Below are 13,352 nucleotides of genomic sequence, written 5' to 3'. Positions count from 1 at the left end.
CCCAGGCCTCAGCTGCTCCTAGTATAGTCTGTGTGACAGTGGGAGGTGGGGGACCCCCCGGCTGGCCCAGGCCAGGCAATGTGTCCTGCCTGATCCCAAGACCTAAGGAGCCCACCCATTTGCCTTGACCTCCCTCCAGCCACAACGACATGCCCCTGGTCCTGAGGCAGTTTTACCACAATGGGCTACAGGATGTTAATCTGTGCAATTTCAGCCATGGCCAGACCAGCTTGGACAGGCTGAAAGACGGTCTCGTGGGTGCCCAGGTACCAAAGGGACACACAAGGTGCCACCATGGCTGCTGGGGAATGTGGGGCAGTTTGGGGGCCTCAGAGACCACAGCTTAGTCACATTGGAACTAAGTTACCATAGTGACCTAGAAAGTGCCATGCCATGGATGCTGGGGGCTACAGGGGTCACAGTGAGCCAACCTGACGGGCATCCAAGTACCACAGAAAAAGCAACGCATTCCATGTGACTTCTGGGCACAGTGAGTGCTGTACCAGCTGAGGAGGCTATGAGAAGCCCAAGGAGTTCCAAAGCCCAAACCAAGCCCTGGCCTTCCCTCAGTTCTGGTCAGCCTACGTCCCATGCCAGACCCACGAACGGGATGCTGTGCGCCTCACCCTGGAGCAAATTGACCTCATCCGCCTCATGTGTGCCTCCTATTCTGAGCTGGAGCTTGTGACCTCAGTTAAAGGTAGACGGGGGACTTCCCTGGTAGTCCAGAGGTTAAGACTCCACGCTTCCACTGCAGGGGGCTCGGGTTTGATCCCCGGTGGGGGAACTAAGAGCCCTCATGCTGCGCGGCACGGCCAAAAACAAAAATAAAAGGTAAACAGACTGGTGGTGGTAGGTGCTAGGGACTTCAGTAAGCTACCCCTGCCTCTGAAAATGATCATCTGACCTACCTGCCCCCAGCTCGCAACAATACCCGGAAGTTGGCTTGCCTCATTTGTGTGGAGGGCGGCCACTCACTGGACAGTAGCCTCTCCATCTTGCGTACCTTCTGTGCGCTGGGTGTGCGCTACATGACACTCACCCACACCTGGAACACGCCCTGGTGAGCGCAGTGCAGATGGTAAGGGCCCAGTGAGGCAGGGATCTGCCCAAGATCACGCTGGGGCCCAGAGCAAGTTTACCCCTGGGATCCGGCCCTGAACCTGGGGTGGGGAGGGGAATGGAGGTTTGCAGAACAAGACTGAATCCCCAGAAGGGCCCTCCTACTGCCAGGCACAGCCCAGTTTGGGTCCCTCCTCTTGCACCAGGGAGTTGCAGGTGTAGACGGTTCGACAGAACCTCTTTCTAGGCTCTTGTAGCCAAGTCATGGCCACCAGTCAGACTGCCTCCTGGCCATCCTTCAGGGCACAGAGCTCAGCAAAGGGTATCCACCCCTTCTACAGCAATGTCAGTCGGCTGAGCGGCTTGGGCGAGGTAAGGACCCGGGTTCCATACCCTGCCCCACATGAATGTCCAGCCCCGCCTGTTCCCAACAGATAAATGCACACAAGGTAAATGCAGCCCTGATGCCCTCTCCCCATCCTGTCCCTGCAGAAGGTGGTGGCAGAAATGAACCGCCTGGGCATGATGGTGGACTTGTCCCACGTCTCGATGCTGTGGCACGGCGAGCCCTAGAAGTGTCACAGGCAGCTGTCACCTTCTCCCACTCAGCTGCCCGGGGTGTGTGCAAGAACACTCGGAATGTTCCTGATGATATCCTGCAGCTTCTGGTGAGAGACTGCCCTGGCCCTCAAACCTAAAGCAAGAGGTTCAAACCGGGAGCCCTTGAACCTGAGCCTCTTCTCCCTCAATTTCCTCAAACCCCAGGTTAAATATCTTCTGCCCCCAAAACCCACGGTCCACAGCCCCTGAACTCTTGAGCTCTAGGTGGGGGTCTAGGTGGTAAGATACTCCTCCAAACCCGGAAACCCAGGGCCAAGACACCACCCAGACCAGGGCTGCGGCTCCTCCATTCACACAAACCCAGAGAGGAGACGACTCTGACCTCAACACCTTCCTCACAGGGGCCGAGAGCGTGAACAGGCAGGTGGCTGTGCTGGGGGCCAAGCTGACTGCCCACCGGTCCGCCCCTGCAGAAGAAGAACGGTGGCATCGTGATGGTGCCCTTGTCCGTGCGGGTGCTGCAGTGCAACCCGTTAGCCAACGTGCCTACTGTGGCAGGTGAGCCTCACCCTGCGCTCTCTGAAAACTCTGATTTGGAGCTGAAGCTGGGTCCAAACTTGGGGAGGACTTCAGAAGAGCCCCAGTGGTTTGACCCACCTGTTGGCAATAGGTACAGCTCCCAAAAACCCAATAATGGACGGTACACAGCACCTTGGTGCCATGTGGAACTGGAGCCACGGAATCAAAACTGCGATACTGATGGGTATCAGGGAGGCTGTCAGACACAGAGCCCAGGTGCTGCCCATCTGTGCCTCTGCAGGTGCTGCCCATCTGTGCCTCTGCAGGGGCTCCTAAAGCCCACTGTCCCTACCTCTGGCCAAGGGACTGGACAGTTCCTTAGGTCTCTGGGGTCTCCATCAGTTGTACTCTTGTTCCTCTCTCATCCTCCACACCCAGGGAAAGGAGCCCCCACAGGTTCTCAAGGAGACTGGGAGGCAGGGTGAATCGTGGGTGGGAAATGGCCCAAACAGGGGGCTCTGGGGTCCACTCCAAATCTGAAGTCCAGTCTAGAGCCAGCTGGGATCACTTCAGATCAAACCTCAGGGCCCTCGAGTTGGTACTCTCGGTGCCAGGCCACGAAGGAACTGGCCTGTTTGGCCTACAGGCTGCAAAAAGGGGAATCAGCAGAGGCCAGTCATCACCCCCACCCCTGCCCTGGAAGCCCCACACTGCTGACTTCCCATTCTTCAGATCACTTCGATCACATCAGGGCAGTCACTGGATGCAAGTTCATCGGGACTGGCGGAGGTTATGATGGGGCTGGCCGGTGAGTGCTTCCCCGTGGCTTGTCTCGGGCTGGCTGGGCAGCAGTGGGGCTTTCACAGCCACCGTGCCCACCACACTGTGGTCCTCATGGCCTTGACCATAGCCTCAGGTGTGCTGGCCCAACTGGTATCTCCCCTCTCCCAGGGTCTGCTTCCTGGGCTCTCCTGTTTGGCCCTACTCTAGGTCATCATATTTGTCTAAAACACCACACAGAGCTCATCTGCCCAGCATCTGCGCCCATCCAGTGCCAGCAGACCCACGGCCTCTGAGCAGACTCTTAGCAAGGTCTGGGCTGGGCTGACCATCTTCTCTGCCTGCAGCTGGGTCTGTGCATGCAGGGGGGTCAACCCAGTTCTTAAAAAGCTTTTCTTCTCTTTATAAATGGAGGCAAAAATTGCATTCAGTGAAAGGCATAGATCTTAACAGTACAATCCAATGACTTTTGATGAATAGTCGAGGCACTTTGGGGGCCTTCCTCTGAAGGATGAAGAGCAGGAGTGAATCATTTACTCTCTCCAAGTCTCCATTTTCCATATCTGACCAGGGCTGGGGTTCAGTGGATCCTGGACACACAGGGCTTTGGTTCTGACTCAGGACCAGGGAACAGGTCTGAGGCCCAATAGCTGGCTGGCTGGCGGCCACACAGGTTCCCGCAGGGGCTGGAGGACGTGTCCATATACCCGGTACTGATAGAGGAGTTGCTGAGGCGTGGCTGGAGTGAGAAAGAGCTCTGGGGTGTGCTTCGAGGAAACGTGCGGCGGGTCTTCAGACAGGTGGAACAGGTATGCTGGGCTGGGCAAAAGAGGAGCTCTGAGCAGGTGGTCTGAGCAGGTGTACGTGGGGGTGCTGTGAGAGGTGCTGCCCGCTGACTGCCGCCTCCAGGTACGGGAGGAGAACGAGGGACAGAGTCCCTTGGAGGATGACTTCCCAGATGAGCAGCTGGGCAGCTCTTGCCGCTCCGTCCTCCCACGTCTGCATCAGAGAGAGGATCTGGCTCCAGACCAGAAACTAACCAGAGCTGCGGTTCGTGGGAATCCCATTTTGTCACCTAAGTGGTCATTCTCAAAATCTTGCCCCCACATGGGCCCAGGCCTCACAGTTATTGCTGCCTTCCCAGTCCTCATTGTTTGGCTCTGGTGATCCAGTTAATCCTGCCAGATGTCACTTTGGCAGCCACAGATACCCCACAAAGTTTCCTTGCATGCGAGCACAAACATTTCCTATGTATTATTCTTTTCTGATAATTCTTTCAATGTATCCCTTCTGGCTTTGTGCAAAGCGATTCTTTGTTTTGTACACGGGGACCACATCTGGGAAAACATCGCCACACCCTCCTAAGTTACAGGGGGAGACCCGAACTGGCCAAGCCATGACAGGAGCTCGCCGCTGCTGAGCTCTACAGATCCCGCTCCTTCCACACAGTTCGCCAGTTCCGCGGCGAGCTCATCTTTCTTGATGTTCTTCCCTTAGGAGACGTGTACAATGCAGCAGGATTCTCAGCCCGTTCCCCGTGGTCACTTGTGCTACATGGAGCTTTGCAGTGTTCTGTGCCGGCCGTGGGCCGCCGCTGGGACACTGTGTGACAACTGCCTGCACAGGACTTCGGGGATAATGAAATGTCTGTCTTCCCAGCCCGACGCTGCTGAAAACCACGCTTCCCAGAGAAGGAGAGAGATCCAGCTGGTCCACACCTGCATACACATTTGTTGACATGTGCAGATGACAGCAGGCTCTAGCAGGACCCACATCAGCCTCAATTCAAGAACTCGGGTGCCAGCCCTTGACAGCAGCTGAAGGGGGGTTTACAAGAGATGCAACCTCGAACCATACCCTAGGCTGAACCAGAGATGCTGTTGGAAGAAATAGGCCGTTGTGCCACTTTCACGAAGAGTTTGGCCACGAGAAAAGTCCCCCAGAGCCCAGCACTGGGGGAGAGGCCTCACCCACAGAGCAGGGCAAGTATCCCAGGCAGGGTGCCCCGCGCCCGGCACCCCGCCAACCCAGCAGGAAGGTGCCCCCCCTACGCCCCAGACAACGGGAGCTCTCCCTTCCTGAATAATTGAGCTTCTCATCCAAAAGAGGTTCTCTTCCCACCCAAACATTAGCGCTTCTAAATATTTCAGGATCCCTGGGTTGTAGAGGGTCACTCACCGTGCCCTTTGGATAAATGAAGCCAACGTCAGCTGCTTCTGGGCTGGCCTTGAACAAAACCATCAAGATGGAAAATCTCTGCTCCTGCCCTTCCTCCCGTCACCCCCCGTCAAGACTTTCCTGCTGCATGCAATGACCCGGCTCTTTTGTGAGCAGGTGAAGAACACCCACTGTGCGTGCAGTTCTGTGGTCCCTGCAGAGATGAGGTGGGTGCGGGGGACCCTCAACCATGCTGGCCTCTGCTGCCATCCCCAGGGCCCTTGATATGGGCTTCAGCACAGCACAGCCAGCCTCAGGAGGCCTGTGGGACCACTGGGGCCCCGGCGGCGATCCCCTGGATGTTCCTGGGAACGCTCCCACGACTCCAAGGCGAGCCCTGCCAGCACCCAACTCCACCAAGCTGGCACTCCTTACCTTTTCCGGATTCCGTTCGCAGCCCCCTCCTCATACGCATTCTCAAAGCTTCCAAGGGGGGTGACCCCACTTCTCTGCTACAACTCCACCCTGAAGGCAGCCCCCGCCTGACAGCACCACCCGCCCCCCCGGCAGGGCAGCCCTGAGTAGCTGCCCCTCCACGTGGACTGTCCGTTCCCAGGTCCCACGCCAGCCCACCGAGGGGTGGAGACTCCAGGAGAGCCGCTGTCCGCTCGCACTGCCCCAGCATCACCACCGCCACTTGCATCCACTCTACACTTTCCTCCTGTGTGCTTCCCCACCCCGGTCCCCTGCGTGGGTCCCCCGCTGCGCGTACACAAGCCTGTGCAGAGACAGAGCACAGCCACCAAGTCTGAGCCTCGCCGCTGACGTCTGTGCTTGGAGAGGCTGGAGGAAGCTGCTCCCCAGTCGGCTTCACCGCAGGGTCCTGGTACCCAGTCTGCCTCCATTAGGGAGGTGATGGGACCCCACGGAAGGACGCCCAGAAGCTCTCCCAGCCTGCGGGGTCTGGGGCTGTTAAGCTCTCTAATGCTGGGTCCTTCGGAGAGAAAGTCTTCAGTCACCTGCCTGGGCACCCCATCCCCTCTGAAGATACAAACTAAACCTCCTCCAGGGTCTTGGCCTGGAGGGAGGAGCCGCCCAGGGTCAAAGCCCATCCCTCTCTCTTCCCACCTCTAGACCTGTGGGAAGGGCTCAGGCTAAACTCCCGGTGCCTCTTCTCTCAAACCCTCAAATGATAAGAGAAGAGGTATGTCTGTCCACCTTGCAGGGTCCTTACTCCGCCTGCCAGTAGGTGACATGGTCCTGGAGGTTCTTCTGAAACTGCCAGTCTCACTGTCTTAGCCTCAGAGTTACACACGCCCAGGAAGGACCCCGGGTACACGGCGTCCCGTTACTCCCAACTCTACTCCTGAGCGTCAGGATTAGCTGACAACCCATTTCAGGGATTTCTCATTTCCAAGGACTCTTGAATGCAGAAAGAGCCCTAAGAGTCAAAGGAATTTAGCTCCAGTGGTGAAGTTACAAGTCACCTGGCAAACACTTACAGCTGGAGGGCCAACTAAGCACCCCCTTAAATCTTACCACACAGACTCTGCTGATCCGGGCTGGCCGGTGTGGTTCTCCTAAGGTTGCCTGTGATATTGATCATCTTGCTGTACCTCCCAGTTAAAGACACAGCCTTAGGAAGATGGCTGGACCCAGACCATCAGGCCATCATATTTACCCACTGACCTACCCTCTTCCTCCCTCCTTCCTCCCTCACTTTGGAAGCGTTAGCGAAACATATTTCACTTCCCACTTTAAAATGAAATCATTAGCCTCTAAATAATGCACCTTGCATGGAGAGGAGGGCAGGCAGTCTGCACACACACCTGTGCTGGTCGATCTGCCCAGTGAAAGGGAGGAGCAGAGTATTCCCCAAGGGGCTTTCTCGGAGCTTCTGAGGCTGAAATGTCAGGGTTGACGGGGTGTACACGTTAGGAAGTGAAAGAGAGAGACTCCAGCTGCAGGAGAGGAGGGGAGAGACTCTCAGTGGTCTTCCTAGGTAGTGAGCTGTCAGAGCGAGTGGCATTCCTCCCCATCTTGCCCATGAAACAGTAAACACAGCACATGTCTCTGTGTCCTTTTCCTAACAATGAATTATTTTTTAAAATATTTTAACTTTGTGTGTTGTTGTACAGGAGGGTCACTGAGGGATATATTTGAGACTAGGACCCCTAACTCCATGAATAGCAAAGTTAATATCTGATGCAGCCAGGACGTTGCAAAGCCTCTTGGGACCCCAGGTACCCAGGACCGCTGTGCACGGAAGAGCCAGCTGCCCATTCGCTGCTCATTCCCCTGCAGGCTCCCCTGTCAATTGCTTACGTAGCCTCCTGTCTGTATGTTCCCTGTTGCAGCTCACGGTGCTTGACTAACTGAGCCCGAAGCATTCAGAGCCTCTTCTGCTGGGTGCTCAGAGCACTGATCCCAAGAGCTGCACCACCAAAACAGGATTCTAAGGGTCGACAAAATGGGAAATCTTGCAGTTTATCCTCTTTCTAAGGATCCACCGTACTTTTTGTTGGTAAAGCCTCTTAGATAACCTTTAAGAAAGACACCTGGGTTTTTTTCCAAACTCACTAAACTTTTCCCATAATTTTTATTAATATCCTGCAGACTTGTACTTCACAAAAACACTCAGGAAGTCTTTTCCAGAAGCGTATAGGTCGTGTCGGCAACAGTAGTTCTTGTGCAAATGCAGCAGTGAACTTTGCATGACTGTTTCAGGGATGTTTAATTAAAGCCAAGGGCATGATTCCTAAAATGCAGTTCAGTGAAGATAATTATACAAGGAAATAAACTAATACGGTTCAAGTAATTGGCCTTCTGGTAGACCAGTGAGAGGCATCTGCCTCAGAGTGCCTACAGGGGTGGATGGGGCGGGGGACCTTGGATGGTCACTCCTAAAGGGCACTCCTCTCCCAGACTTTGTAAGTACTAAACAGCCAACAATTCGAGGTTAGACTCTCAGAGGGAAATCAAAAGCACTGTTATCTTGCTTTAATAATTGAGGATAGGATCTATATGCTTTGGAGACGAGAAAAGCAAATGGCAGAGATGCCATCCAAGTAGGAAACTTGATGAGCTAATCAGTATTCTCCCCTGAATGGAAGTCTCTATCCTCCTCCAGGACTGAGGCAGGGACGGACTTGCCTGAGGTCATATAGTGAGTTGGTAAGAGGAGAAAGTCACATCCAGTTCCCTGACTCTGTTCAGTGATTACTCACCCTACCAACAACCCAAAGACCTCAGCTCTTCTTGAATATTTTGAACTGAGTTGTGGGCTTGTAAGGTGCCCGGAAGTTTTTTATGGTTTGTTTTACTTTTATTAAGTAGCTGGAAGTCTGAGACCACGGTTGATGCAGAACCAGAGGAAAGGGAAGGAAAAGAGGAAAAAGTAGATGAAGTGCGTCCTCCTGAACTCTGGCTATTTTGTTTTCAAACTTCACTTCTCCATACTCTAACCATGAAAATACCGATGATCATGGTGATGGCAGTGGCTGTGATTTACTGAGCCCCCACTCTGTACTATGTCCCGTCTTAAGCAGGCTCTCTTGATTCTGATGCTGGTTCTGTCTCATTTTTCTGACTTTTAAACCTTGGAATGTCCCACCCACTCCTCTTCTCCATCCTCACTCACTCCCTTGATCTCATGCAGCCCCAAGATTTTTAATGAACTACACACTGATGATCGTATCCCAGCTCCGGCCTCTCCCGGGGCCCCAGATGCTCACACGCCTCTGTCTACCTATCACCTCCAATTGGGTATCCAAGAGACTACTGCTGCTTAATGCGCCTGAAGCCAAATTCTTGGTTCCTGCACCCCACAACCAAGGGGTTCTCCTTTCACCCAGTTTTCCATTTCAATATGTGACAACTCCAGTTTACCCATCGTTCAGGACAAAATCTTTTTTTTTATTGCAAAAGTGTTGTTTTTTTTTTCTTATATTTTTATTGGAGTAGAGTTGATTTACAATGTTGTGTTAGTTTCAGGCGTACAGCAAAGTGAATCAGTTATACATATACATATATCTGCTCTTTTTTAGATTCTTTTCCCGTACAGGCCATTACAGAGTATTGAATAGAGTTCCCTGTGCTATACAGTAGGTCCTTATTAGTTACCTAGTTTATACACAGTAGTGTGTATATGTCAATCCCAATCTCAGGACAGAATCTCGAGGTCTCTCTTTGCATCTCACTATTCACCCAACCCACTCCTCATACTAGCTCATCTTACAGGTTCTACCTACAGAATATTTCCAGATTCTGACGGTCACTTATCACCACGACCACTGCTGAAATCCAAGCTCTCTTCCTCTCTCACCTGGAGATTCAGTCACCTCTGACCTGGTCTTTTGGCTTCTCCACTTACAGTGTTGTGTTTTGTTTTTATTGGAGTATAATTGCTTTACAATGTTGTGTTAGTTTCTGCTGTACAATGAAGTGAATCAGCTATAGGTATACATATATCCCCTCCCTCTTGGACCTCCCTCCCACCCCCCATCCCACCCATCTAGGTGGTCACAGAGCACCGAGCTTACAGTCTTAAAATCTACTTTCCACTGAACAACCAGAGTGGTCCTTGTAAAATGTACATCAGGTCATTTCTCTGCTCCAGGCTACCAGTTGTTTCCCATCTCACTTAGAGTAACCCTGCAAGGCTGCATGATCCAACCAGCCCCTGCACACACACACACACACACACACACACACACACACTCTCTCTCTCTCTCTCTCTCTCTCTGCCCTCTTCTCCTTGACCCCCACTTTCCCACCCCTCCAGCCACACAGAGCTTCTTCATGCTCCTTGAACTTGCCAAGCACTCTCCCACTCCAGCACCTTTGAACTAGCTCTTTGCCATACCTGGACATCTATATGGCACCTCATTTTCTTCCAGGTTCTGTTTAAGTATCATCTTACCAAAGATGCCTTCCTTGACTGTCCTTTAAGAAAAGTCATCCCCACCTGGACATCTATATGGCACCTCATTTTCTTCCAGGTTCTGTTTAAGTATCATCTTACCAAAGATGCCTTCCTTGACTGTCCTTTAAGAAAAGTCATCCCCACATGCATACACTGTCTCCCCTACCCCTCACCCTGGCTTTATTTTTCTTCTAAGTATCATAACCACCTGACACAGATGTCATTGCTGAGTTTTCCATCTTCCCATGTTAGACTATTAACATCCGAAGAGGAGAGACTGTTCTGTTTACTGCTTGATTTCCAGCACCTAGAATATGCCAGAGTATGGATTTATATGTTTATATTATTTGTTAAGTCAATGAGTGCAGGTACCGTGATCCAATTTTACAGATGAAGAAACAGAGACTCTTAGAAGCTGATAACCTGCCAAAGACCAGTAAGCGGTAAGTTCAACCAGTAAGTTCATCAGACACTGGAGTCTTTGCCTTGGTGTCCAGTCCCCTGTGGCGCCACCACGTCCATCACATTCACAACAATAAGGCATCTCCTTCTCCCGACCTCTCTTCTGCTGCTTCCGGGAAACAAACTGCTCTCGGGAGGTGTGGTGGGGAAATGCACAAACCAGCAACAGGCAGAGAGAAGTACAGGGTGTGTGCGGTTTTCTTGGTGCCACACACCCGGCCTCTTCTGTCTCTTGTAATCGAGTTGCTGAAATGTGTACGGCTGGCCCAGATTCCAGGGCACCTACTCCAGAGGAAAAGCGGGGCTTCCAAAGGAGGCTGGAGATGCCCACAGCCACTTTGCTGAGCCTCACCACACGCACTGCTCAGGCTTCTGGATTAATCCTGAGATGTGGAAAAGAGCAGGAAATCTACCTCCATAACTGCAGCTCAGCTGGGTTCCTTAGGACATTGCCCAGCAGGCAGAGTGATCCCCGCTTTGCCAGTACTGCAGGCCCATCATTAAGCCCAAGATCCGCCATCCCCTCCTGGGAACAGAGTGCCTGACTCGCCCTCCCACCAAGACCTGCCGGGGGAGCCAGTGGACGCCCCTGACCCAGAGCTGCCAACAGATGCCGCCGCCCACCTGGCTGCCACAGGATGGGGCCGGGAGGGACAGGGCAGCTGGCCCCAGTCCGGCTTCCCGCTCCCCCTCCCCCTGCCCCTACCTCCCCCCCCCCCAGCGCTGACTCCCCCCAGCTCTCCCCCGGGAGCCACAGCCCACATGCTCCTGAATCTCAAGCTGTTCCCCTTGTACTCCGCCTCCCAGGCTTTTCCCTCAGGCCAAGGGAAGAAACCTCATCAGAAGAAGATCTGTCTATTGATATGGGTCCCGACAGCCTTTCTGAACAGAATACCAACGCCTCAAGCCTGCTCTCTGTCTCCGCCACCTCACACCCTAACTGCAACCTCGGGCTCTCTTCCCGGTTCTGTGGGCCCTGGGCTGGGCTCTGAGGCTTCAGGGTCTTTGCTCAGCCTGAGCTGAGAGGTGCAGGGGGTGGTGTGCAGTGGGGAGGGTGGGAGACAGGCAGAAATAAAGACTGAGAACTGGAGCCATGCGGGGATGAAGCCAGCAGCCTTGCTGCTGTTGCTACTTCAGAAACCTCACTTCTCCTCCCGCCTGTGACCCTTCCACATCCCAAGGACATGTGGCCTGGGAGTCTTGCTTCTTTCCATTTCACAGATTGATCTGGGAGCCCGAAGACAGGTTGACAGGCTGGGTTCTGCCACCTCGCTGCCGCTTCTGCTGCTGCTGCTGATGGTGACGATGGTGGTGCTGTTACAGCATCTCTTCTGGTACCTCCCCTTTCCTCCATCAGCCACTTTCTACTTGTTGCTCTACTCACGAGCCCATGAGTTCCACATGAGTCCCTGGGATATTAGAAGTCATCACGTGTGTGGAGAGGAGCAATGAAGGGGCCATGGGAAGTGCAATCACAAAGTAGGGAAAGCCGAGTTCAGGAAAGATAAACAGATCTCTTTACTGCGGGACTTCTCAGAGCCTTTAATTTATGTGTTTAGATTGGGAATCCCCAGGAGGAAAATCAAGTAACAGTATTCTCTAACTTACTTTTTAAGAGAATGCAATTTTCAGGGCACTCAGCTTCAGACGAGGGCTTCAGAGACCTATTTTGTGAAACATCCCTGTTGGCATGAAACTTGGCCTGAGGTGTGGGGAGGAACTGGGAAGAGCAGACGCTGAGGTGGGACAGAGAGTCCCCCTTTCAGAGATGCAAAACGCCCCTGTCCGCACCGCTCAGCCCTGGCAGGACTTGCCACGTGTTTGGAAAGGAAGGACAGGGGGGTGTGTATGAGGTGGGCACCCAGAGAGGACGGGGCGGGGAGACGAGAGAAGCGGGGGCTGGAGCCCTGGTGGAGACGGTCAGCTGCCTCCCGAGATGTGCCTGAGACCCCCGTGCTCTCCCTTCAGGCCTCAGCCTGTCAAGGAGAGAGGAGGGAGGAAATCCGAGGCTGGCTGAGGCTTTGCTCCCAAAGTTTAGGTTTTGTTTTTAATTCTGTAAAGTGAGTCAATGGAACTGAAGCATTTCCATGCATTTCGGTTTATTTTAACCAGTATTTATTGAATGCCCAGGATGGGGCCGGCTAAGTCAGGGGCTGTGAGGAATGACAGTGAAACCCAGCTGCCACTTTCAAAGAGTTGGTAGCATTACTGGAGTGACAAGACCACACCAGCGAACGATTAGGCAACAAGAGGAGACAATGAAGACCAAAGGGAGAAGCTCCAGCATGGCCAGGAGGGTAGGGCTGTGCACAGGGAGACAGATGGCAGGGAGACTGGGAGGGTTTCCATCTACAGAGACACATGGACGGGGGGGGGGCACTCCTGCATGAGGACACTCAGGGAGGCACCCTCAGCACCCCCCTCCATCCAAAGCAAGATGGCTGGGAGCTTGAGACTCCCGTGGACATGAAAAGGCTGGAGGGTTGCTGATGGCTAAGGCCACATCCCCTATTGGGTACCCTTAGGCCTTGTGGAAAGGCAGAGGGGTAGGGACAGTGAGGGCTACTGGTGGCGTATAGGGATGGTTAGAAGGTCACCCATGTGATCTTCATCACCTTCCCAACTGCCAAGTGGGGATGTTATGGGCTGAATTGTGTCCTCCCCGCAAAAATTCATATGTTGAAGATCTAACCCCCAGAAGCTCAGAATGTAACTATTTTTGGAGAGAGGTCCTATAAAGAGGTAATTAAGTTAAAATAAGGTAATGAGGGACCCTAATCCAATCTCACTGGTGTCCTTATAAGAAGAGGAAATTTGGACACAGACAGGCACAGAGGGAAGACCACGTGAAGACACAGGGAGAGGACGGCCGTCTCTAAGCCAAGGA

General features: G+C 53.3%; 1 protein-coding gene and 2 long non-coding RNA genes across 4 annotated transcripts in view; 1 reads left to right on the top strand and 2 right to left on the bottom strand.

The window, feature by feature from the left end:
* The window catches only part of LOC118887903, a 298,244-nt gene extending 287,123 nt beyond the window's left edge, over positions 1-11,121 (bottom strand). The window contains exons 1-3 of one of the 2 annotated variants that reach the window (XR_005018201.1): positions 10,427-11,121; positions 10,212-10,310; positions 7,405-7,534 (exon numbers count right to left, since the gene is read on the bottom strand). This is a non-coding gene — a long non-coding RNA (uncharacterized LOC118887903). Of the gene's footprint in view, positions 1-7,404; positions 7,535-10,211; positions 10,407-10,426 lie in introns of those variants that run through there. The other variant, XR_005018200.1, reaches the window with a different exon arrangement.
* On the top strand, positions 147-4,554 carry LOC118887898 (dipeptidase 2-like). Its single transcript, XM_036838796.1, is given in 10 exon segments — positions 147-266; positions 571-700; positions 922-1,063; positions 1,365-1,434; positions 1,555-1,606; positions 1,609-1,730; positions 2,097-2,181; positions 2,875-2,950; positions 3,596-3,731; positions 3,832-4,554. Coding segments are annotated over 10 exon segments (1,188 nt in total). The 5' UTR covers positions 147-149; the 3' UTR covers positions 4,090-4,554.
* LOC118887902 lies at positions 4,659-7,037 on the bottom strand. Its single transcript, XR_005018199.1, has 3 exons — positions 6,909-7,037; positions 5,515-6,073; positions 4,659-4,799 (listed from the first exon to the last, which is right to left on the bottom strand). It is a non-coding gene; the product is annotated as an uncharacterized LOC118887902 (long non-coding RNA).
* Positions 11,122-13,352: the final 2,231 nt, after the last annotated feature.

This window comes from Balaenoptera musculus, chromosome 21, assembly GCF_009873245.2.
Source record: "Balaenoptera musculus isolate JJ_BM4_2016_0621 chromosome 21, mBalMus1.pri.v3, whole genome shotgun sequence".
Taxonomy (NCBI): Eukaryota; Metazoa; Chordata; class Mammalia; order Artiodactyla; family Balaenopteridae; genus Balaenoptera; species Balaenoptera musculus.
This window is presented reverse-complemented; position numbering and strand designations above follow the sequence as displayed.